Raw genomic sequence first — 22,432 nt, forward strand, 5'->3', positions numbered from 1 at the left:
GAAGTTTTGAAGCTAATGTGACCTGATACTTAAGGTAGAAACTCTCTCCTTGAGGACAGCAAGTCTAGGGCCATCCTGGATGGTAATAAAGAAACCTTGTCCTAGAAAATAAACATAAACATAATATTGGCACAGAGTTTCCGTTGGGATGATAGAAGCCTGTGTTGTGAAGGTGGATGGTGGTGATGATTACACAATAGCGTGAATGTTCTTTTTTTTTTTTTTTTTTTTTTTTTCTTTTTTCTTTTTTCTTTTTTTCGGAGCTGGGGACCGAACCCGGGGCCTTGCGCTCGCTAGGCAAGTGCTCTACCGCTGAGCTAAATCCCCAACCCCATGAATGTTCTTAATCCACTGGAAGGTGTGCGTAATGGTTAAAATGCAAACAAAATCCAGACATGCTTCTCTTGGGTCAGCATGAGACCTTGAACAAAGTGCATTTCTGTTTTTTCCTGATCTTTTCATCTTTGAAGCTTACATAACTGGGTTGTCATACTGGTGGTTGTGACATGGTGTATCTCTGCAGTAAAATCCTCAGAGTATTTAGAGGGAGTTTTAGGGGAGCCGTGTACACAGAATGATGGGTGGAGACCAAGGCTGCATCATTTTGACGTAATTTTCCAGCTGCCTCTTAGGTTACAGTAGAATACATGCAGGGGATGCACACAGAGGGGAAACTGTATGGCCAGATGTTTGATTCCCTTTTCCTGTATTTTTTTCTAGGACAGAACAATAAGCTAAGCAGACTCTGACCATTGGCCTCCCACTAGCCAGGATCGACCTAGCTCTCCTTTTGTGGTCCATGTGCTGCATCGTCTGCTGTCAGTGTGTAACCGGCCCCCAACGCAATGTGTGTTTGTCAAACCATGGAAGTGGGGCAGTATGGCAAGAACGCAAGTCGGGCGGGAGACCGAGGAGTCCTCCTGGAGCCCTTTATCCATCAGGTGGGCGGACACAGCAGCATGATGCGGTACGACGATCACACGGTGTGCAAACCTCTCATCTCTCGGGAACAGCGCTTCTACGAGTCTCTCCCTCCCGAAATGAAGGAATTCACCCCAGAATACAAAGGTCGGTCAGTGGTCCTTTTTGTGAGACTAGCAACCTTTGACAGAGTCGCTCAGTGGTCCTGTGTTGTTTGCCTTATGATGCGGTTGTGGTTCTTTATTACCCCAGGTCGTTAGGTAAAATCAGAAGCTGAAATTAGCAGAAATGGTTTTAGATCATGAAAAGCTGAGAAAAATCGACAGCAGGAAGGCCCATTGGTAGAGAAAAGACTATTGTCAAGGAGTCCCTTGTTTGTGACACGGGTCTAGGGGAGAAGGGGACAATCCTTTGATCCCTAAGAAGGATAAAGGGGTACTATCTAGGCTTTAAGATGGTTGGACAGCTGGCAAGGGGACAGTGGTATGTGTTTGTGTGTGCTGGAGAGGGAATTTATGGGATATTCAGGGGCCCTGATAATAGAGTTTGTTTTAAGATAAGAGCTGACTTTACAGAACAGAAAGAACCTTGTGGGTGTCTTAGAATCAGGCCACAATAGCATCTATTCTTTGCACTCTGTGTGTACTATTAATTACTATCTTATTTATTTATTTACTTATTTATATGAGTGCACTGTAGCTGTCACTCCAGACACACCAGAAGAGGGCATCAGATCTCATTACAGATGGTTGTGAGCCACCATGTGGTTGCTGGGAATTGGACTCAGGACCTGGACCTCTAGAGGAACAGTCAATGCCCTTAACCACTGAGCTATCTCTCCAACTTTTATAAAATTGTTCAGAACCAGGCTGGAGAGATGGCTCTGTGGATAGGAGTGTGTGTTGGTTCCCAGCACCCACATGGCAGCTCACAACTGCCTGTAACTCCAGGTCCAGGGAGTTTACTTTCACTCACGTGTGAGGTACACTTAAATAAACATAGTCAAAATTCTCATACACATAAAATAAAAATGAGTAATCCTTTTAAATTCTTTTTTAATTTAGTTATGATTTTAGTCATGTTAACATTCTTTACTTAGGGGATTTCCATTTAGCCATCTAAGTAAGAGCTGACTTGGATTCTTTTTTTAAAAATTTGTTTTGTTTGTTATATATACAACGTTCAGCCTGCATGTATATCTACCTGCCAGTGAGGGCACTAGATTCCATTACAGATGGTTGTGAGCCACCATGTGGTTGCTGGGAATTGAACTCAGGACCTCTGGAAAAGCAGTCAGTGTTCTTAACCGCTGAGCCACCTCCCCAGCCCCTGACTTGATTCTTCAAGTCTGAGAAATTATGGAAAAATACATAGAGTTTGCCATTTTGTTGTATGATTTAATAGCATTAGGTACACTAACATAGTTGTGTGACTATGACCACTGTTCACTGTGAAGCAGGTATTGTGAGCATACAAACCTCCCTGCGCTTTCTGTGTCTGAGCCTTGGAAACTTACAGTCTACTTCCATTAACAAATAGTGTAGTAGTCCATATAAATGAAATCATACATTTTTCTCAGTTTGTATCTGGCTAATTTCTCTTAGCTTGTTTTTAAAGTTCATCTGTTTCATAGCATGTATTTGAATTCCTTCTCGGTGCTGGAGCTCAGTGCTGGAGTGCTCGCCTGACCCAAGTAAGAGCCTGGGTTTGACTCCAGCACCACAAAGAAAACAAACCGTAAAAAGAAAAGATGTATTTGTATGTGTGTAGGAACTCTTGTACCATGGCATTCATGCAGAAGACAGAGGGTGGCTTTCAGGAGTTGCTTCTCTTCTGCCACTATGTAGGTTGCAGGGATTGGGCTCACGCCTTCAGCCACAGGTGTCTTTACCCGCTTTACCGTCTCAGGGCCTTTTTGAAAAGTTGTGAGGGCTGGAGAGATAGCGTGGTAGTTAAAGTGCCCGCTGCTCTTTACTATGATCATTATTAAATTTATTTACTCTACATTCTGGTAACAGCCTCCCCTCCCTCCTCTTCTTCTAGTCCCTCCCTCTCACCTCCCCTTCCCCCTCCCCCTGTTCCTTTCTTGGAGAAGAGGAGGTCTCCTGTTACTATCAGTCCACCTTGGCATATTGGGTCACAGTAGGACTAGGTGCATCTTCTCCTGTTAAACCTACACAAGGCAACCCAGCTAGGGGGAAAGGAGTCCAAAGGCAGGCAGCAGAATCAGAGTTAGCCCTGCTTCGGTTGTTAGGGTTCTCACATGGAGACCAAGCTGCTTAGGTCCCTCCCATGTATATATGCTCTTTGGTTGGTGGTTCAGTCTCTGTGAGCCACTCTGGGCCCAGGTTAGTTGATTTTATAGGTTTTCATGTGGTGTCCTTGATCTCTGGCTCCTTCAATCCTTCAGTTGCTGCTTTAGAGGGCCCAGGTTTAATTTCTAGCACCTACATGGAGGTTACAATGTCTGCAACTCCAGTTTCAGAAACTCTGACGCCCCCTTCTGGCCTCTGTGGATACTGCATGCATGTGGTAAATAGACATGCACTCAGGCACAAACACATATAGACATGAAATAAAATAATAAAAATGGCTGGGCTTGGTGGTGCACGCCTTTAATCCCAGCACTTAGGAGTTAGAGGCAGACGAATCTCTGAGTTTGAAGCCAGCCTGGTCTACAGAGCTAGTTCCCGGAGAGCCAGGGCCACACAGAAATCCTGTCTCAAAAAAACAAAAACAATAAATAATTAAAATGAAAACATGGCAGATTGGTTACAGTGTCACTGCCTCCATCTTCTGGATATTGTGAATGATGGTGCATACAAGGACATGAGTCCTGCTGTTCAGTTCTGTACATATTTTAAGGTACGCCAATTCTGTGTGTACCTTCCTGTTCTTTATAGCACTAGGGATTGAACCTAGGGACTGGATGGGCTAGGCAAGCCCTCTACCACCGAACCCCACCCCTATTCCTTTGTTTGTTTGTTTAAGAATGCTAGGAAATAGTTGACCAGTTCATCTGTATTCCCCGACCCTGTTTACATTTTAATTAGTAAAAAGACTTTGGCAGTTTTTAGAGTCTGGTTCCAGCTTGTGTGGTGGGGCTTTGTTTGTTTTAGTCTCAGCTTGTACTTGGAGTTGTGTCCACAGCTCTCCTCATCCCTCAGACACTGTGTGATGATCCTGTGTTAAATGCTTTGCTCTGGAGACATTGTCATTTGCAATTACGGAACCCCACCTCATTTCTTCACACTTTTTTTTTCTTAAAGATTTATTTATTTATATGAGTACTCTGTAGCTGTCTTCATGTACACTAGAACAGGGCATCAGATCCCTTTACAGATGGCTGTGAGCCACCATGTGGTTGCTGGGAATTGAACTCAGGACCTCTGGAAGAGCAGTCAGTCCTCTTAACCACTGAGCCTTCTCTCCAGCCCCTTCTTCACACTTCTTAGAATCTGTAACTGTTCTGTGCATGTTTATTTACTTGGCAAAAGCAAAGCTAATGATACATATGGAAGGAAGATCTTCCTCATTCATCATGGAGGCATCTGTGGTTGCCTTCATACATAGTTATGAAACATTGCCTCCCTTAATAACAAGGACTGAGATACGGTATCTCTGAGACCTCTCATTCCTAGTCAGCATTTAACTGGAGGTCCCAGCCCGTGCAGATAGATACATCTGAGTGAGGAAGAAAAAAGTAAAATTGTTTTTCCAATGAACAATAACTCTTTCTTCAGCCGAACTATTATTTGAACAAAGGGTTATAGTCCCTCTGCTATAATTATTTTTCTCCAGACCAAATAATGCTTCCCATATATTCTTTATGTTGGGTTATCGAATATAAAATTTTTAGTTGGTTAATTGGAAAGTTTTTCCTTCTCCTTCAATTACGGTGGACAGTTTCCTGGGGACTGTTAGCCTAGGCTGACTTTCACAGGCATTCACATTGCCCCAGGGATTCTTTGAATATGTATTCTGGACACATGAAGAATAAATCAAGATGGGAAAAGGAGGCTAATAGAAACAGCGGCGCTTTTCTGGGAGTGTGTGATGGTTCTGGGGACAGTCAAACTAGAGTGTAAGGAAGCGCCCAGAGTATAAGAAGGCTATAGACTGAAAGAGTTCAATCTTTCTTTTCTTTTCTTTTTTTTTTTCTTTTTTTCGGAGCTGGGGACTGAACCCAGGGCCTTGCGCTCACTAGGCAAGCGCTCTACCACTGAGCTAAATCCCCAACCCCCCCCCCCTTTTTTTTTTTAGAGATTTATTTATTGTATATGAGTACACTGTAGCTGTCTTCAGACACACCAGAAGAGGGCATCGGATCTCATTACAGATGGTTGTGAGCCACCATGTGGTTGCTGGGATTTGAACTCGGGACCTCAGGAAGAGCAGTCGGTGCTCTTAACTACTGAGCCATCTCTCCAGCCCTCAATCTTTCTTTTTTAAAGATTTATTACATATAAGTGTACTGTAGCTGTCTTCAGACACACCAAAAGAGGGCGTCAGATCCCGTTACAGATGGTTGTGAGCCACCATGTGGTTGCTGGGATTTGAACTCAGGATCTCTGGAAGAATAGTCAGTGCTCTTAACCACTGAGCCATCTCTCCAGCCCCTAAGTGCATTCAGTCTTAAACAAGTTCAAAAGAGGGGTTACAGAGAGAAAGCCGTGCACATGGACAGGTTGTGCATGTGAAACCCTCTGAGGTGTGAGTTTGAAGGGTTTTTCTTCTAACAGGACCTAGAGACCAATGCAGTGCTAGCTTAGGGAAGGAAACAAGTGCAGAGGACAGAGTTCCTCTCAGCCACTCACTGCAGGTGGACATATAGATGTGTCAGTGATGGACACAGGGTGTCATACAGAAATTCAAGGGTGGTTTTACTGGTTTTTTTTTTTTTTTCTTTTTAAAACACCTTCTTGATTATATTTCTGAGTATTGTTTGTTTTATCTCTTGATCTGGAAGAAACTAATCTGGTTGTCAAATAGATACAACAGGAGCTGGAGAGATGGCTTAGCGGTAAGAGCACTTATTCTCGCAAAGGAGACCCAGGTTTGTTCCAGAGGATCTGACGCCCCTTTCTAGCTTTGTGTGATACACTTGCATGCATGTGAGCAAAACACTTAACACATAGTAAAAGAGTATGTGTGTGTCTGCATGTATCTGCGTGTCTGTCTGGGGTGTGTGTGTGTGTGTGTGTGTGTGTGTGTGTGTGTGAGAGAGAGAGAGTAAAAGGCGTGGTAGTGCCTTAAATCCTAGCACTTCCCAGGCAGAAACAGGTGGATCTCTATGATCAGTGATTTGGAAGAAGCCAGGGCTACAGAGTAAGACTTAAAATACCAGGTAAAAATGAAAAACAGACAACAGGCATGGTCACAGACACCTGTAACCTTAACACTGAGAAGTGAAAGCAGAAAGGCCAGTTTAAGGTCATCATCTACTTCATAGTGAATTTAAGGCTAGCCTAGGCAAGACCATCTTACAAAAATAAAAATAATGGAGACAAATTATTCCATGGGATATAGTGGGGAAATCCAGGAAGGCATTTCACCTTAGAGACTCCAGAATAGAATTCTGTCTGTGTGTGAAACTAAGAGAGCACTGTGCTCAGTGTGGGAAGAAAAAAAATACATTTTTAAAAATTTGTTTTATGAATGTGAGTACACTGTATCTGTCCTCAGACACACCAGAAGAGGACATTGGATCTCATTACAGATGGTTGTGAGCCACCATGTGGTTGCCGAGAATTGAACTCAGGACCTTTGGAAGAGCAGTCAGTGCTCTAACCACTGAGCCATCTCTCCAGTCCCAGGAAGAAAATACTTTATCTATGAACACTATCTTGGAGATTGTTTCTTTAGGTGACACTGTCATGCAAAAGGAAAACAGATCTAAAGATTATTGACAAGCAATGGGGTCATCTTAAAGCAGTTGAGTAGATAGAGGGTTAATTTTTTTAAGTACCCATCTTTTGAAAAAGATGTTGTTTTATGTGTGTGAGTGTTTGTGGTCTACACACCACATGCATCCTTGGTGTCCATGGAGACAGAACAGGACATTAGAGCCGTGGAATTGGAGTTAGAGAGGCTGGTGAGCCACCATGTGGGTCCTCTGCAAGAGCAGCAGGTGCATTTGGTTGCTGAGCCGTCTGCCTGCCCTCTAGAGTGTCACATTTTGTCTGGCTTCAATGTCACCTAGAGAACATTCTATGTGAACGGTGAGTGCTGAGTTACAGAAAGCAGAAGGGTGAAGGGAAATGGAGAAGATAATTACACATTTACCCCCACACAGAGGTAAGCAGTAGCTTGAGAGTTGTCTGTCTCTGGGAAATGGGTGTCCGCTGGCTATTATTCTCAATGGATGCACAGTTGGGTGAGGACAGGTGAGGTCCATGGTTTATGAGAAAGCAGGAACAGACGTGGACTCCACCAGGCTTGATGTCTGTTAGTCAGCTGCTTTTTCTCCCACAGGTGTGGTTTCTGTCTGTTTTGAGGGAGACAGTGACGGTTACATCAACCTGGTAGCCTACCCTTATGTGGAGAGTGAAACTGTAGAGCAAGACGACACACCTGAGCGGGAGCAACCTCGGCGCAAACACTCCCGCCGGAGCCTGCATCGGTCTGGCAGTGGTAGTGACCACAAGGAGGAGAAAGCCAGCCTGTCCTTTGAGACCTCTGAAAGGTAAGAAGGGTTTGGACAGAGCTTGGTAGCACATGCTGAATCCTAATGATACCAACATTCAGGACAGTGTTGGAGTCTTTGTTAGGGTCCAAGAATCATTGAAGGAATTGGGGGAATTCCAGGGAGGGCTAGGTGACCTTTATCCTGATTGGTTGGCTCTATTTCTAGGGGTTTCCATACCACAATCCAGGTGGTATCCTTTGTTGTTGTGCCCTTCTCTTCTTGGAGACCTTGGTGGGTGTCACTGTTATAGTATATTAAATGTCATATTCAGCAGGTCTCTGACTGGTTTGAGGGCTACTACTTACCTAGCATATCTGAGTTAAACAACTTTTTTTTTAAAGGTTTATTTATGTATATGAGTAGTACACTGTAGCTGTCTTCTCACACAGAAGAGGGCATCAGATCCCATCACAGATGGTTGTGAGCCACCATGTGGTTGCTGGGAATTGAACTCAGGACCTCTGGAAGAGCAGTCAGTGCCCTTAACCGGTGAGCCATCTCTCCAGCCCACTTATTTATCTGTTTCAAACTGTACCTTGCAAACATAAAACAAGAAACTAAAGCTCTAACCTCATAGTTAACTTTATCAATACTTAGCATGACTATATTAAAGGATATGATTATAAAATTACTGCTTATCAACTTGTATTTTTTAATTATAGTAATTTTATGAGACTGAAGCCTATTAAGTTTGAGCCTTAAATATCATAGTTTTTAATTGAAGTTCTTCCAGTATCGAAATAACTTTTTTTTAGCCCATAAATATATTTCATGAAGAAACTAGAAGCTTTTTTGGCCTTGGCTGAGGCAGCAGCTCCTTATCTGCTCCTTGGACTGAAGGAGGGGAGGCTGCTGTTGGAAGGGGCCTGTGAGCCTTGCTAGAGCTCAGGCAAAGGACGTGGTTCTTAACCTTTCTAATGTTGTAAACCCCTCAGACTTCTTAAATTAACAAATTTCTTGATTTTTATTCCTGTTATTATTACCATAATTTACAGTATAATATATTTTGACATAATAAAAAGACAAAGCTACAACAGATAAAAAGACCTCAAGAATCTGTATCTAATCGACATTTCATTCATTAATCAATATCTGTACTTTTAAAATGGAAACTTTCTGTTATTGTATTTATTTATGTTTTTTTTTTTTCTTTTTTTCGGAGCTGAGGACTGAACCCAGGGCCTTGCGCTTGCTAGGCAAGCGCTCTACCACTGAGCTAAATCCCCAACCCTGTATTTATTATTTTTATCATCACATCTGTACCTATTACAGTAGGGGTTGAGTGAACCCTTTTGATTATAATTACTTTTCTCCATGGGTTTAAAACTTGGGGCTGGAGAGATGGCTCAGCAGTTAAGAGCACCCGACTGCTCTTCCAGAGGTCATGAGTTCAATTCCCAGCAACCACATGGTGGCTCACAACCATCTGTAATGAGATCTGATGCCCTCTTCTGGTGTATCAGCTACAGTGTACTTATATATAAAAAAAGAATAAATCTTTAAAAAAAAAAAACAACAAAAAAAAAACTTGATTGCTGTTGTCCAGCAGTATCTCCTCCGTCCTTGTACCCATCATGCACCAGCAAAGACATGCCAGTACAGCATCCAGCAAACTAAAATGTCACAGCTTTGTCACAGTCCAGACAGTTCTATGTCCATCATCAAATGTAATAATTTTATGCTATAAAGTTTGGCTGCCAACAAGAAAATTTCCTATATGTGAACACATGGAAGTTCAGCTTCAATACCTCATTAAGGAAACATTTTAAAATCCCACCTTTTATAAGTCTGATTTTTTTTTTTTTAGGACAGGAATTCCATAAAAAATATTATCCCAATTTAAAGGTTATCTTTAGAGACCTTGGTTGGCTCATGCATATGTTGTTGCCTGGGATGATTTTCACCCTGAGTTTTTTTTTTTTTTGTTTGTTTTTTTTTTTTTTTTTTTTTTTTTTTTCGGAGCTGGGGACTGAACCCAGGGCCTTGCGTTTGCTAGGCAAGCGCTCTACCACTGAGCCAAATCCCCAACCCCTACCCTGAGTTGTTTTAAACCAGCTTTCTGTTACTGATATTATAGATTATTAACCATATATCATAAATTATAAATTACTATTTCATAACCAAGACATGCAGATTATAGTAAACTTATATTTGTAAGACTGGTCAGAAATAAACATGCAGTGGCCATATACATTGATACATTTGAAACACATGGGCTTTCTTTTTAAGCTGTAATTTTAAGCGCGCAGCACCTTGCTGCCTGTTGGATCCTATTCTCATGGGCATAGATGTTTTGAAGTTGTCAGGTTACTTAGCAGGGAGACTGAGAAGCTGCTGGCCACTTGAAGAGCAGCCTGCACAGAGCCCCTGGCTTTACTGCCATCTTGATCCAGGCAGGAGGCAGGGCTCCAGGGGCAGCACCACCTTGTCAGTTTTAATTGTCCTAATTCAGCTCCTTTTTTCTAAAAATCCTAGAAATGAATTAAAACTAAGTCAAGGGGTAAATAACCAGAAATAAAGTTTTTTTTTTCTTTTTTAAAGATTTTATTTATTTTATCTATGTTAGTACACTGTCGCTGTCTTCAGGCACACCAGAAGAGGGCATTGGATCCCATTACAGATGGTTGTGAGCCACCATGTGGTTGCTGGGAATTGAACTCATGACCTCTGGAAGAGTAGTTGGGTGCTCTTAACCGCTGAGCCATCTCTCCAGCCCCAGAAATGAAGTTTTTAACCATTTCTCCAGACCCACATGTCCCATAGTGCAGGGTTAAAGACAGCAGAGACCTAGGTTTAAGAATGGGGTTGTGCATCATCAGTTCCCAAGAGTTGGTGAACCTACTCGCCACTCAAACCTGCAAAAGATGGTTAGTTTCCCAACCGTACAGTTAAATTTAGACTTTAGACTTTTTTTTTTTGACGGGGGAGGGGGGGAGGTTGGTCAGGCATTTGAAGTCCTTGGAAGTGTAATTGGACTCAGTCCAGTGGAGCTGGCTGGCCGGCCCGTGGTGTCTCTTAGAGTGATAGGGGAGAACAAATATATCAGAGCACATAAAGCATATAGTAAGTCTATAGATGTTCGGGAAAGAAACCAAATGAAGCTGATGGTAGCCTTCCCTAGGGTCAGGCCCCGCCTATCAGGAATGACCCACCAGCCTCCACCAAACCCTGCATTTAGCTGGAGTTCTCCCACTGCCACTGGGAGTCACTGGAGATGGCCTGTCCTGCCCTGCCCTTGGGCTTTGCCTACTAGGTTCATCCTGGTCATATCAGCATCTACCAAAGCCTGGTGCAGACTGGAGCTCTGAGTCTCCAACAATAGGAGTTCCAGGGAAGCTCCCAGCTGAGAAGGGAGTCTGTGGTACATCAGCCCTGCCTCCAGTGCCTGCCTCCAGGTTGTGTTAGCCAAAGAAACAAAAGGAAAAAAAAATCACCCTACACTAAATAGAGCAGAAGACAATTCTGAACAAGACAGGTAAAGAGACAAAAACACAAAGACCCATGACATACAGAGTAACCTCAACTCACCAATTGGTGGAGAACCAATGGCTTCCCTAATACCCCCCCAACTCAACTAACCAAGGGGGTGGTCCTAGCAATCATGGATGAGCCCCCAAGTGTTATGGTCCAAGAATCACTGAAGGAAGATCCCAGACTCAAATAGTATGCAAAGGAAAAGAGGGTTTATTCTGCAGAAATTACCAGCACACAGGGATCAACCATTCATCAAAACAGCAACCCAGAATGAGCGCACAGATTCAATTTAAGGGGATTAGGGAAATTTCAGGGAGTAGTAGGTGATCTTTATCCATATTGGTTCTGTCTCTAGGAGTATAGGGGGCTTTGGGATTGGTTAGGGCTCTAGGGGCTTTCCAAAACCATTGCTGGGGGTCAGGGGACTTTCTAGAACTGTTGCTGATTAACTATTCTTTGCTCAGGCCAGATGGCAGGGCAGCTCCTAACTGACTGCCTGTAGGCTGTGGTTCTTGCCTGAACTGGATAGTTCAGTTCTGGGAAATAGAAACTTATGCCTAGTCCCCTGCACTGGCATTTTGCAGCCTGTCATGGAGTCAGCCTGGCTCAGTCCTCTCAACCTGACATATGATTGGAGAATATGGTTCTCAACAGTGGGGTAGGGGTAAAGTAGGGGTGGCTGGTGTTTGTAGGCTACTCCCTCTGATACAGCCTCCCTTGTGTACTTCACCACCTCAGTGACATTGCCTTCTGGGTGTGGCTGAACTCCGTTAAGAGAAACTGAAGCTTTGCCAGCCCTTTAGAAGCAGGGATGCCCTGTGCTAGCGGCAATAGGATATTTAGCTTTCTTTTTAAGTCTCACACCTATAGGGTGAGAGTGGTGATAGACCAGTGACTTTTGTTCAGACTCTGAGAATCTGATGATACTATCCTTTCCATGCTCCTGTAGTTATACTCTGCATTGGTTTTTCTCAGAATTAAGTCTCTTAATATTCCATACAGATATTAGTTAGCTTCTACTAAATTGAATATAATCCAGAGGCTAGAGAATAAAGTGTTGGCAATCAAAGTGTGATGATGCATTCTTGTAATCCTAGCACTCAGGAAGCTGAGGCAGGAGGATTATTATTACAGCATGTGCTGCATAACAAGTTCCAGAATAGCTTGGACTACAAAGTGAGACCTTAGTGGGGTTGGGGGAGGAATGGAGTTAAGAATGCTTCCTGCACTTCCAGAGGACCCAAGTTTGGTTCCCAGCACCCTTATCTCCAGCTCACCAAAGTTCCAGGGCACTCAGTGCTGTCTTCTGGTCTCTGTAGGCACCTCCACATCCATGACATACACAGGTACTTTTTTTTTATTTTTTAAAGTTGGCAGGCATGTCAATACACACCTTTGATTCCAGTGCTTGGGATGGGCTGTCTTACATGGAAAGTTCCAGGTTAATTGGGGCTACACAGAGGAAACCCTATCCTGAAAACCCAAAAAAGAGAATATATGTGTGTGCGTCTGTTAGCATGTTGTCTGTACTGTTGTTTGTGAGACAAGAGTTCACTGTGTACTTCGGCTGGCATAGAACTCAGTAATTTCTCATCTCTGCCTCTCAAATGCTGGGTTCATAGCATGCCCCCATGCCCAGTCTTGTATTACGTTCTGTGGTTGAACATCACCTCATGTAGACAAAGCATCTTTTGTTTTATTCATTCATCAGGTTATGATAAACATAAGGGAGGCCATACCTGTGGGAGTGTCCTATGAGGATTTCAACCCCTTGTTGAAAAGTCACTGTCTCGATAGATAGATAGATAGATAGATAGATAGATAGATAGATAGATAGATAGATAGATAAAGTTATAGATATAGATGTTTACAAGGATGTGGAAAAATTGGAACCTTCTAGTTTGCTTGTGAGGAAGGTTGCAGAGTGTTAGAATTTCTGTTCTTCTTGGTCCTCCCTCCTGCGTGCCGAGATTATAGGCATTTACAGCCGTGCCTAGTGTATGTAGTGCTAAGGAGTCAACATAGGTCTTCATGCATATTGATCGTGTATCAGAGAAGCTTCAGCCCTGCCGTCAGATCACGTCACTGAAACATGCTGCCCACACGAGCTGACAGAGCTTTGCTCAGGACTAGAGCAGTCCACTCCTTACGTAGGCTTTAAGAGGTCCTGTTGATGTTAATCAAGGAAACCTGTGTAGTTGTGAATGTTTTTCTCTCCTGTTTTTTGGGCTATGTCTGCAACTGTGTTGGAAGGAGAGGGCTGGCTGCACATGCATGCTTTAGTTAAGCTGTGCATGCGTCTGTGTTGAGTATTCTGAGGGCTCCTGCCTGCGGAAGCCTTTACCTCATCCCCATCCTCCACAAGGGGCTTTCTCTTGACCAACTCTGTGGGGCCTCACTTTGACTATGGGTGATAGAACATTCCAATCAGTAGCTAGTGTTGATGATTCTCTTTTGGCAATTTTTAGAGTGGGAGTTGTTTTGTTCTCCAAAGTGACAGCATTTACTTTATTGATGAAAGGCCAGTGAATATAGATTTAACATCAGAGTCTGCTAGGAAGGTGCCAGCCCTGTTCACAATGACTGGACTCCTGTCTGACCTGTTAGCAGAGATTCTGAGTCACGCCAAAGATGGAGGCTATTCACCAGGGCCAGGACTAGGCTAGACTAGGCGGCTAGACAGAGACCAAGCAGGCAAAGAGCAAAAGCTTTTTTCTTCCATGTCTTTTACATCAACTCCCAGCAGGCTGTCTGGGTCAGATTAAAGGTGAGTCTTCCCACTTAAATGATTTAAGAAAAGTCGATCACAGGCATATCTAGCTGCTTGGGTTTTAGTTAATTCCAGATGCAATCAAGTTGACAACCAAGAATAGCCATCACATCCTGTCTTTGCGTTCTGAAGGTTGGATTACACCTTAGTCACAACACTCACATTGTTCCATGGGTTCTGGGACACCAAACTCCAGTTCCCATCCTTGTGTGGTGAGTGCTGACCACTGTGCTGTCTTCCCACTGCTGGTCTGCTTTCGAAATAGGATTTTTCTGTGCTGCCCATGCTGATTTGGTCGTAAACTCGCTGTGCTTAAGTAGTCCGCCCCCATTAGCCTTTTGAGCACCTGGGATGACCAGCACACAGCACCTTCCGTGTGGGAACGCCAGAGCGCATTTACAGGGCTACAGTTCGGTTGACAGCAGCAGAGTGCAAGGGAGGCTACCAGCTTCAGGATACCCTACATGGATGGCACTTGATCTGCTGTTTTGTTTTGTTTTTAATAAGATTTGTTTATATTTTTAATTACGTGTGTTCTGGGAACCAAATCCCAGTCTTCTACAAAAATTGTAGTTACTCTTTTTTTTTTTTTTTTTTTTGGTTCTTTTTTTTCGGAGCTGGGGACCGAACCCAGGGCCTTGCGCTTCCTAGGTAAGCGCTCTACCACTGAGCTAAATCCCCAACCCCAAATTGTAGTTACTCTTAACCACTAAGCCATCTCTCCAGTACCTAGTTTTCTTTCCTTTTTTTTTTTTTTTTTTTTTTTTTTTTCTTCTTTTTTTTTCGGAGCTGGGGACCAAACCCCAGGGCCTTGTGCTCGATAGGCAAGCGCTCTACCACTGAGTTAAATCCCCAACCCCTTCTTCCCTTTTTTACTTTTTTTTTGTTGGTGGTGGTGAGTTTTTTTGTTTGTTTTTCTTTTGTTTTGTTTTTGGAGAGGGGTCTTTGTTTTGCTTTTCAGACATGGTTTTACGTAACCCTGACTGGCCTTGAACTCTCAGTATGTAGATCAGGATGGCCTTGAACTCACCTGAGATCCACCAGCTTCTGCCTCCTAAGTGCTGATATCAAAGGTGTGTATCACCATACTTGACCTCTTTTATTTTTTAAAAAAACTATTTAAATTAAGTACTATATATTGTGGGGTATTTGTTGGGGGCAGGGTGTGTGTCTATATCCCCTTCTGTATATAGAGGTCAGAGGATAGGGTTGTGGAGTTAGTTCTTTCCGTCTACTGTGTGGCTCCTGGGGATCCACCTCAGGTTGTCAGCTTTGTGCAGCAAGTGCCTTTACCCTAAGCTGGCCCGTGTCACCAGAGCCCAGGCTCTTTTCCTTTGACTTTAATGAACGGGGAGTGTTATCGTACACTGTAATTGGACACGATTGTTTCTCAGGAACTTCTCAGAGGCCCACTGCGCTCATTATGTTCACTCACTTTTACTTGGGTTCTGGGTGTTAGGCGAGGCTTGTTCTAATTCTTCTCTACCAATGTCCCTAAAGGTGACATCTCTGATCTCTTAGTGGTATGTCTGTTCTTCTTTCTTAGCTCCCAGGAGACAAAGAGTCCAAAGGTGGAGCTGCACAGCCACTCAGATGTCCCTTTCCAGATGCTAGACAGCAATAGCGGGCTGAGCTCTGAGAAGATCAGCTACAACCCCTGGAGCCTGCGCTGCCACAAGCAGCAGCTGAGCCGCATGCGCTCCGAGTCCAAGGACCGAAAACTCTACAGTATCCTTGTCCACTGGCGTGAAATTGTGTGAGGAAACGACAAGTTTTGTTCCTATTGCAGTTTTGGTCTGAGGACTGAATCTGGGGCCCATTCATGCCCAAGCATATTTGCTCTACCATTGAACTCTCCCCTTAGTCTCAAGACTAAGCATTTTCTATTAGCATATATTAGACATAATAGTCGATTTTATTATGAGGTTTTTATACAGGTACATAATGTACTGAAGTCACATTCAGCTGCTTACTCTCTGATGTTCCTTCCTCTAATTTCCCTCTTCCTGGCTAGCCTGACTCTGATTCTCTCTGTGTGTCCTAGGCAGTCTTACAGGGTTATTTACAGGAACACGGGTACCTGACCCCACTGGGGAAAAGATCTCTTCCTTGGACTGTGTTCTTTCTCTGACCTCATTGTTAGTTCTTTTTTAATGATTTTTGTTTTGTTTTGGTTTGGTTTTGGTTTTTCGAAACAAGGTCTCTTTGTGTAACCCTGAGTGTCGGGAACTCGGTTTGTAGACCAGGCTGGCCTTGAACTCAGAGATCCACCTGCCTCTGCCTTCCTATTTATTGCTGGACCAAAGGTGTGCACCACCATTGCCTGACCTTAAAATGAGGTTTTACTCTTTGGTAGTTGATATGTGTGTGCTCACACGCATGTTCTGTCCCTTACCCCTCTCCTGCTGGAACCTGTGCCCCACCTACAAAGAAACAAACAAAACAAACAAATACTGAATGTAAGGAGAGTGCTGGCATCTTCATGTCCTAGCAGCCTTTAACTACCAGTAGCCTTTCAGTTCCATGAGGGGTAAAGCCTCATGTGCGCCTCTCCCATTCATGCTGGAATGCTGATGGGCCAGATCTTATGCAGGTCTTGTGTAGGAAGCCACAGCTGCTATGAGTTCATGCCTGCCACAGCATGTGCCCCTCCCTCCCCAGGCTGGAATTAGCATGCTCCGTTTTGTCCAGGTCCTGTGCAAGCCGTAAGTCAGTCACCACAGTTGCTCTCTGTACCCGACTGTAGTGAGCACGCTGTGGTCAGAGACAGTGTTGTGCATACTCCTTCCTGTCCTCCATAATGTCCCTTAGGCCTTGGAAGGAGTGATAACAGCTGTAGCTGTCCCACTTACGGCTGGACATTGACAGTTACTCACTCTCTCCAAGATAGATTTTAAGCCCAGTTTTTCCTGAAAATTTCTTTTGAGAATGTTAGAAATTTCCTCTTTTTTTTTTTTTTTTTTTTTTTTTTTTGGGAATAATGCTGCAAATACGTCTTTCTTATTTCTTAGGTCTGGGTGAGTTACTAGACTAAATAAGTAAGGCCTTGGTTTACTGATGCTGGCAGAGATGTGGCCAAATATTCTTTGGGCTATTGTGTATGTGGTAGATCTACAGCACAGAAAGCACAATAACACTAGGTGTGGTGGTGTGCGCCCATTGTCTCCGCTCTCTCCCTGGGGCCGGGAAGCAGTAGCTCATTGCCATCCTTTACTCTCCGAGCTGTTGAAGACAGGGATCGTGAGACTGTCAAAGACCGGAGATAACCAAGTCAGTAATGTGCCTGCTATGCAAGGCTGAAGACCTGAGTTCAGATCTGTAGAACTTTTTTTTTTTTGGTTCTTTTTTTCGGAGCTGGGGACCGAACCCAGGGCCTTGCGCTTCCTAGGTAAGCGCTCTACCACTGAGCTAAATCCCCAGCCCCAGATCTGTAGAACTTAAAAAAAAGCCAGGCTTGCCTATGATCACATCCTGAGAGGGTAGAGACAAAGGCAGACAGATCCCTGAAGCTTAGCTGGATCAGTGAGCTTCAAGTTCAGGGAGAATTCCTGTCTCAGAAAATAAAGATAAGGAGCAATGAAGAATGGCCTGAAGTTGCCCTCTGCCCTTCACACATGTGTACCGACACACCTACTACAACAAGTATACACCACACATACAGCATAACGTGTACACCCCAAATTACAAAATTCAGATCAGTGGGTATCTTGTATATATGCTATGGAAAATTAGATAGATCATAGGCTATACAAGGAATTCCTCTTTCTTAAAAGAGGGTTTCTTCTACATAGCCTTCTCTACATAACCCTGGTTATCCTAGAACTCACTATGTAGACCTTGCTGGCTTCAGACTCACAGAGCTCTACCTGCCTGTCTTGTGTGAGTGCTGGGATTAAAGGGTGTGTGCCACCAAACCCTGGATCTAAGATTTTGTGGGATATATATTCTAAAATTAATGTCATTTGTTTGAAACTGCTGTTTAAGAACTTTTGAGGTGGTGCTGGAGGGATGGCTCAGAGGTTAAGAGCACAATTCTCAGCAACCACATGGTGGCTCACAACCCTCTGTAATGGGGTCTGATGCCCTCTTCCGGTGTGTCTGAGGACAGCTACAGTGTGCTCACATACATTAAATAGATAAATCTTTAAAAAAACAAAAACAAAAGAACAACTTGTGAGGGGGTGGAGCACACCTTTAATACCAGTACTCGGGAGACAGAGGCAGGTGGATCTCTGAGTTTGAGGCCAGCCTGGTCTACAAAGCAAGTTCCAGGACAGTAAGGGTTACACAGAGAAACTCTTGTCTCAAAAAACAAGACAAAACAGAACAGAAGAATTTGTAAGACATACAGTTTCTGGCGGACCAGCATGTCACTTTTATAGAGAATTTTCATTGTGTTCTTCCGGGTGGAGCTGACTGAGTATGGTCACCATTCTTCTTGACTCTGGCCCAGAGTTCCTCCTGCTTGAGAATGTGGTTCACCACTTCAAGTACCCCTGTGTGTTGGACTTGAAGATGGGTACCCGACAGCATGGGGATGATGCTTCAGCTGAGAAGGCAGCCCGGCAGATGAGGAAGTGTGAGCAGAGCACATCGGCCTCGCTGGGGGTCAGGGTCTGTGGCATGCAGGTGAGTCACCACTGCTGCGAGCCCAGGTGCTGCCGAGTGCATGTTTAGGTTGTACCCACCCTGCCTGACATCTGTGTCTTCCTGGCTGCACTGTTCCAGAATCTCCTCTGAAAAGGTGAGTCACCACAGGGTGCTGTGCGGTTTTGCAGGTGGGTTCACTGAGCCCTGCTTTCCTCACTAGACTCTGGCTGAGCTCCGTGTGCAGGTGCTGACAGAGCCGGGTACCCTGTCATGGGGAAAGTAAGACTTGTCTGTCAGCAGCGCGTTCCCAGTTAGACTCTAGTTTGCAGGCAGGCTTCTAGAGTGATGGCAATAGGCCTGCTATTGGCTTTCACAGCTCCATGACTGGAAAACCTGGGGTGAATGTGGCCTCCCTGCTCCAGTAGGAGGAGCTGAAGAGCTCAGGTTGGTCAGAGTGCCTTCCAGACCGGTTTGGTTGGTTGGGGGTTGTTTTTGTTTTTTGTTTTTGTTTTCTTAGTTGGGGATACTTTGTGGTCATCAGACCTTCCTGGTTCTCAACCTCATCTTGTCTCCTGGGGTTTCAGGTGTACCAGCTGGACACAGGTCATTACCTCTGTAGGAATAAGTACTATGGTCGTGGACTCTCCATCGAAGGCTTCCGCAATGCCCTGTATCAGTACCTGCACAATGGCTTGGACCTGCGACGTGACCTTTTTGAGCCTATCCTGAGCAAACTGCGAGGCCTCAAAGCTGTGCTGGAGCGGCAGGCCTCCTACCGCTTCTACTCCAGTTCCCTGCTTGTCATCTATGATGGCAAGGAGTGCCGGTCTGAGCTACGTCTCAAGCACGTGGACATGGGGCTCCCTGAGGTGCCACCACTCTGTGGTCCCAGCACCAGCCCTAGCAACACCAGTCTTGAGGCTGGCCCCTCTTCTCCGCCCAAGGTGGATGTCCGCATGATTGACTTTGCACATAGCACATTCAAGGGCTTCCGGGATGACCCCACTGTTCACGATGGGCCAGACAGAGGCTATGTGTTTGGCTTGGAGAATCTTATCAGCATCATGGAGCAGATGCGGGATGAGAACCAGTAAGCCCAGTTCTGGGCCCTAGGACCCCTTCCTCTCCACCCACAGGCAGGGACCATTGCTCTGAACTTGCTGTGAGGACACAGACTTGCTTTTAAAGGGTTATATTTCTCTTTGGTGTAAACTAAAAGAAATGTTTTTAGCTGTAGCCTGGAATCCATATGTATAAAGTAGGGGAGATAGGACATTCGTCCTCAGCCTGGCTCCCAAGCTCTGGGTCCAGGCTCACTCAGGAAGGAAGAGGTGGCCCCCGTGGGCCTGACAGCAAAGAGAATGCCTTGAACTTTGGTTTCCCTTGCCTAAGGTTTTTGGGATCTGTGGCTATGGGGCTCTGCTGATCATGAGGTGAAGCCCTTGGCTGGCACAGGGTCTCTCCATGCCTAATCATCCCTTATTTCCCAGAATTGGGGAAAGTTAAGTGCCCACATCCTGAGGGCCTTTCTAGTTTTGTGCCAGTGCTTAAACAGATGCCCTCAGGGCATTAGAGGGCTAACTGCACAGATGGACTCATCCTTAGGTCTGATTTTGGCATGGGGCTAGATTTATGAAACTGAGCTAAGGCCGACTCATAGCAGAGGGCAGGCCCTGGGCTCCCTAGACACCCACTGGCATGTAACCCTGTTCCTTTCTCCACAACCCCAGCCAGACTCTCGCTGAGATCCCTTGCCTAAGGAGGCCTTCATATCCTCCTAACCCACTAAGATGGGCACAGCTCTGTTTGCTAAGGAGAGTCAGTGTCCTGGGAGGCCTAAAGGCCCAGACAGTATTTGCAGTTCTTGGGCTTTGGGTGGTGTCCCTTCCCCTAGCTTGGGCAGCTATGCTGCCCTTGGATGGGCTGCTCCTCCCAGGGCTTGGGAACTGTGGTCCGCTCAGGGTCTTGTCTTCTCCAGGCCAAGTTCGAGGCAGCAGCCCATTACCGTGGTGTTCCAGGCTCTAGGCTTGGAGGGAGAACTTTAAACTTGTTTGCTTTTAGGGACATAGGGCCCTGGGTACCGGTGCCCAGAGTCTGCTGAGAGCTTTGTCTGATTAATCCTGGGGTTTGTCAGTCAGTCCATTTGTTCACCCGCTGGCCCTATGTTGTGGCAAGCTTTCTGGAGTGTAGCCTTGTTGATTAGTGTGTGTTGATTTCATGCTTCTCAGCAGAGTATTCTTGTTCCCTTTTCTGAGTCTTTGATCCTGTGCCCTTCTTCAGCAGGTTCTGCTGTTAAAAACCTAGTAGATGAATGATTCTTAGTGGTGTTTACCTGCTGGCCCAGTGGCCTCCTTGTGGGCCTAGGGTTTGGCCTTCAGCACCAACAGTGGGTAGAGAAGGTTCAGGTGTGATCCTGACCCATTGCTTTTATTTCTACTACCAGTCCTTTGATGGTAGAAACCTGCTGCCTGTAACATAGGTGTCCCAACAGGTTACACTACACTCATCATTGCCAAAGTGAGCAACATTCTCCATGTCTGTCACTTCTAACATGTCTTATTTTGGCATTTGAAGGTAATCCTGCCAACCTTTGAGAGAAACTGGTAGCGAATGGCATAATTTCCGGGTTCTTAAGAGATGCAGCTTCTGAAAAGGGTTTCCAAGTCATAGTCTTCTGACCCTGGTGCCAGTGGTGGGCAGGTTCCCATTCCTTCGGGCCGGGAGGCATAGCTTTGCCCATTTCTGGTTACTAACAACTGCCTTCTGCCCAGTAGTACTTGTTGCTTCAGCCATGCAGCCAGTGTCATTAGTGTGGATGCCTTTTCTCTGCCAGGAGAGAGGTCAAGAGGAGTTCGGGGCCAGCAGAGACCACCAAGGAATGTGCTGTGCTTCCCGATTTACCAGATTTTGGGAGGTGCTACCCCCATTCTGCCGCTTCTCAAGTAGCAAGGGAGGTGGTGGGCATTCGCACTGCTCCTGCAGCACAGTGTGGGGAGGCTGGGATGTGCTGCTGCTTAAGGCCAGGGCCCACTTTTCAGCACTTTTAATATCTGGAGGCCCTGCTCGGTTATGTGATGGTGGTGGCAAGTGTGTGCAAACACTTTAGATCACTGCTCTTCTGCCTGTCCCAGGCTAGAGCCCCGTTCTTTTCTGACAGGTCCTGCCTTCCCAGCCTCAATTTGGGACCAAAGTGCAACTCGGGATCATGGGTTGGGGAGCTCAGATTACCCCTCTCCATTGTATTTCCCGGGCCAAGCCCACACCAGCCCGGGGAGATGGGTGGGAGTGAAATGGGATGGGTGCTGCTTAAAGAGGAAGGGACCAGTTAGAGCAATTTCCTTGCCTGGGATCCCACTCGTCCCAGCTGTGGGCCTGTGCAGTGCTGTGGGGATTCTCTCCTAGAGGCAAGGGACCTGGGCTCGTTCAGTATCCGCTGCTCATTCGCTCACATCTGGCCAAGTGCACGTTCCCTAAATGCAAACTGCTTTGAACTTTACAGCTGTATAAGTTGGTTGTGTGTGTGCTCATTTTAAAAACTACGTTTTAATGAGAAAAAAAAGGAGGACCTGAGGAACGTTCCTTTGCTTCTGTGGAGGAAATGTAAGACTTCGAATTCTGGAAATTGTTATCTGCTCCTCTTTCCTGGAAGCTACACACCCTAAGACCTGCGCCTGGATACATACGTGGCTCCATTGGCGCTTAGGCGCGCTTGCGTTTCCCCGGGTCTTCTGTGTGGTGGAGGAGTACTTGGCCCAAGCTGGCCCTATTCTGTACACCCAGCGCTATCCGCCCGCTTGTGTCCGGTCATATACGTCAAAATAAAGCCTCTAGAAACTGAACTCTGTCCTAGTCTATGTGAAAACTTCATAGCCTCCGGTTGGGCCGACCTGGCTAGTAGATATCATCCACCTGAGGGGAAGGTGCCGGGGTCCCAGCTGAAGGACCCGGTTGAACTGGGTCGGGACAGGTGCTGCGGGACGGTGCCATAG

General features: G+C 45.3%; 2 protein-coding genes across 4 annotated transcripts in view; both read left to right on the forward strand.

The window, feature by feature from the left end:
• The window catches only part of Cdhr4 (cadherin-related family member 4), a 33,251-nt gene extending 32,391 nt beyond the window's left edge, over positions 1-860 (forward strand). For all 3 annotated transcript variants that reach the window (XM_063266458.1, XM_063266460.1, XM_063266461.1), the window contains one exon: positions 721-860. In XM_063266458.1, coding sequence (XP_063122528.1) covers positions 721-722 — 2 coding nt within the window. In that variant the 3' untranslated portion in view covers positions 723-860. The remainder of the gene's footprint in view (positions 1-720) is intronic.
• Positions 581-19,670, forward strand: Ip6k1 (inositol hexakisphosphate kinase 1). Its single transcript, NM_053316.2, has 6 exons — positions 581-609; positions 721-1,068; positions 7,396-7,606; positions 15,400-15,581; positions 18,307-18,482; positions 19,028-19,670. The coding sequence occupies exons 2-6, from the start codon at positions 846-848 to the stop codon at positions 19,535-19,537; spliced, it is 1,302 nt and encodes a 433-aa protein (NP_445768.1). The 5' UTR covers positions 581-609; positions 721-845; the 3' UTR covers positions 19,538-19,670.
• The last annotated feature ends 2,762 nt before the right edge of the window (positions 19,671-22,432 follow it).

Source organism: Rattus norvegicus, chromosome 8, assembly GCF_036323735.1.
Source record: "Rattus norvegicus strain BN/NHsdMcwi chromosome 8, GRCr8, whole genome shotgun sequence".
In the NCBI taxonomy this organism is placed as follows: Eukaryota; Metazoa; Chordata; class Mammalia; order Rodentia; family Muridae; genus Rattus; species Rattus norvegicus.

Excerpts from the sequence above, each read along its gene's own strand:
- Ip6k1 (NM_053316.2), top strand. The coding sequence starts at position 846 with ATGTGTGTTTGTCAAACCATGGAAGTGGGGCAGTATGGCAAGAACGCA. Across the intron at positions 7,607-15,399 it reads TCCTTTGAGACCTCTGAAAG|CTCCCAGGAGACAAAGAGTC; the intron begins GTAAGAAGGGTT and ends CTTCTTTCTTAG. Across the intron at positions 15,582-18,306 it reads CAAGGACCGAAAACTCTACA|AGTTCCTCCTGCTTGAGAAT; the intron begins GTATCCTTGTCC and ends ACTCTGGCCCAG.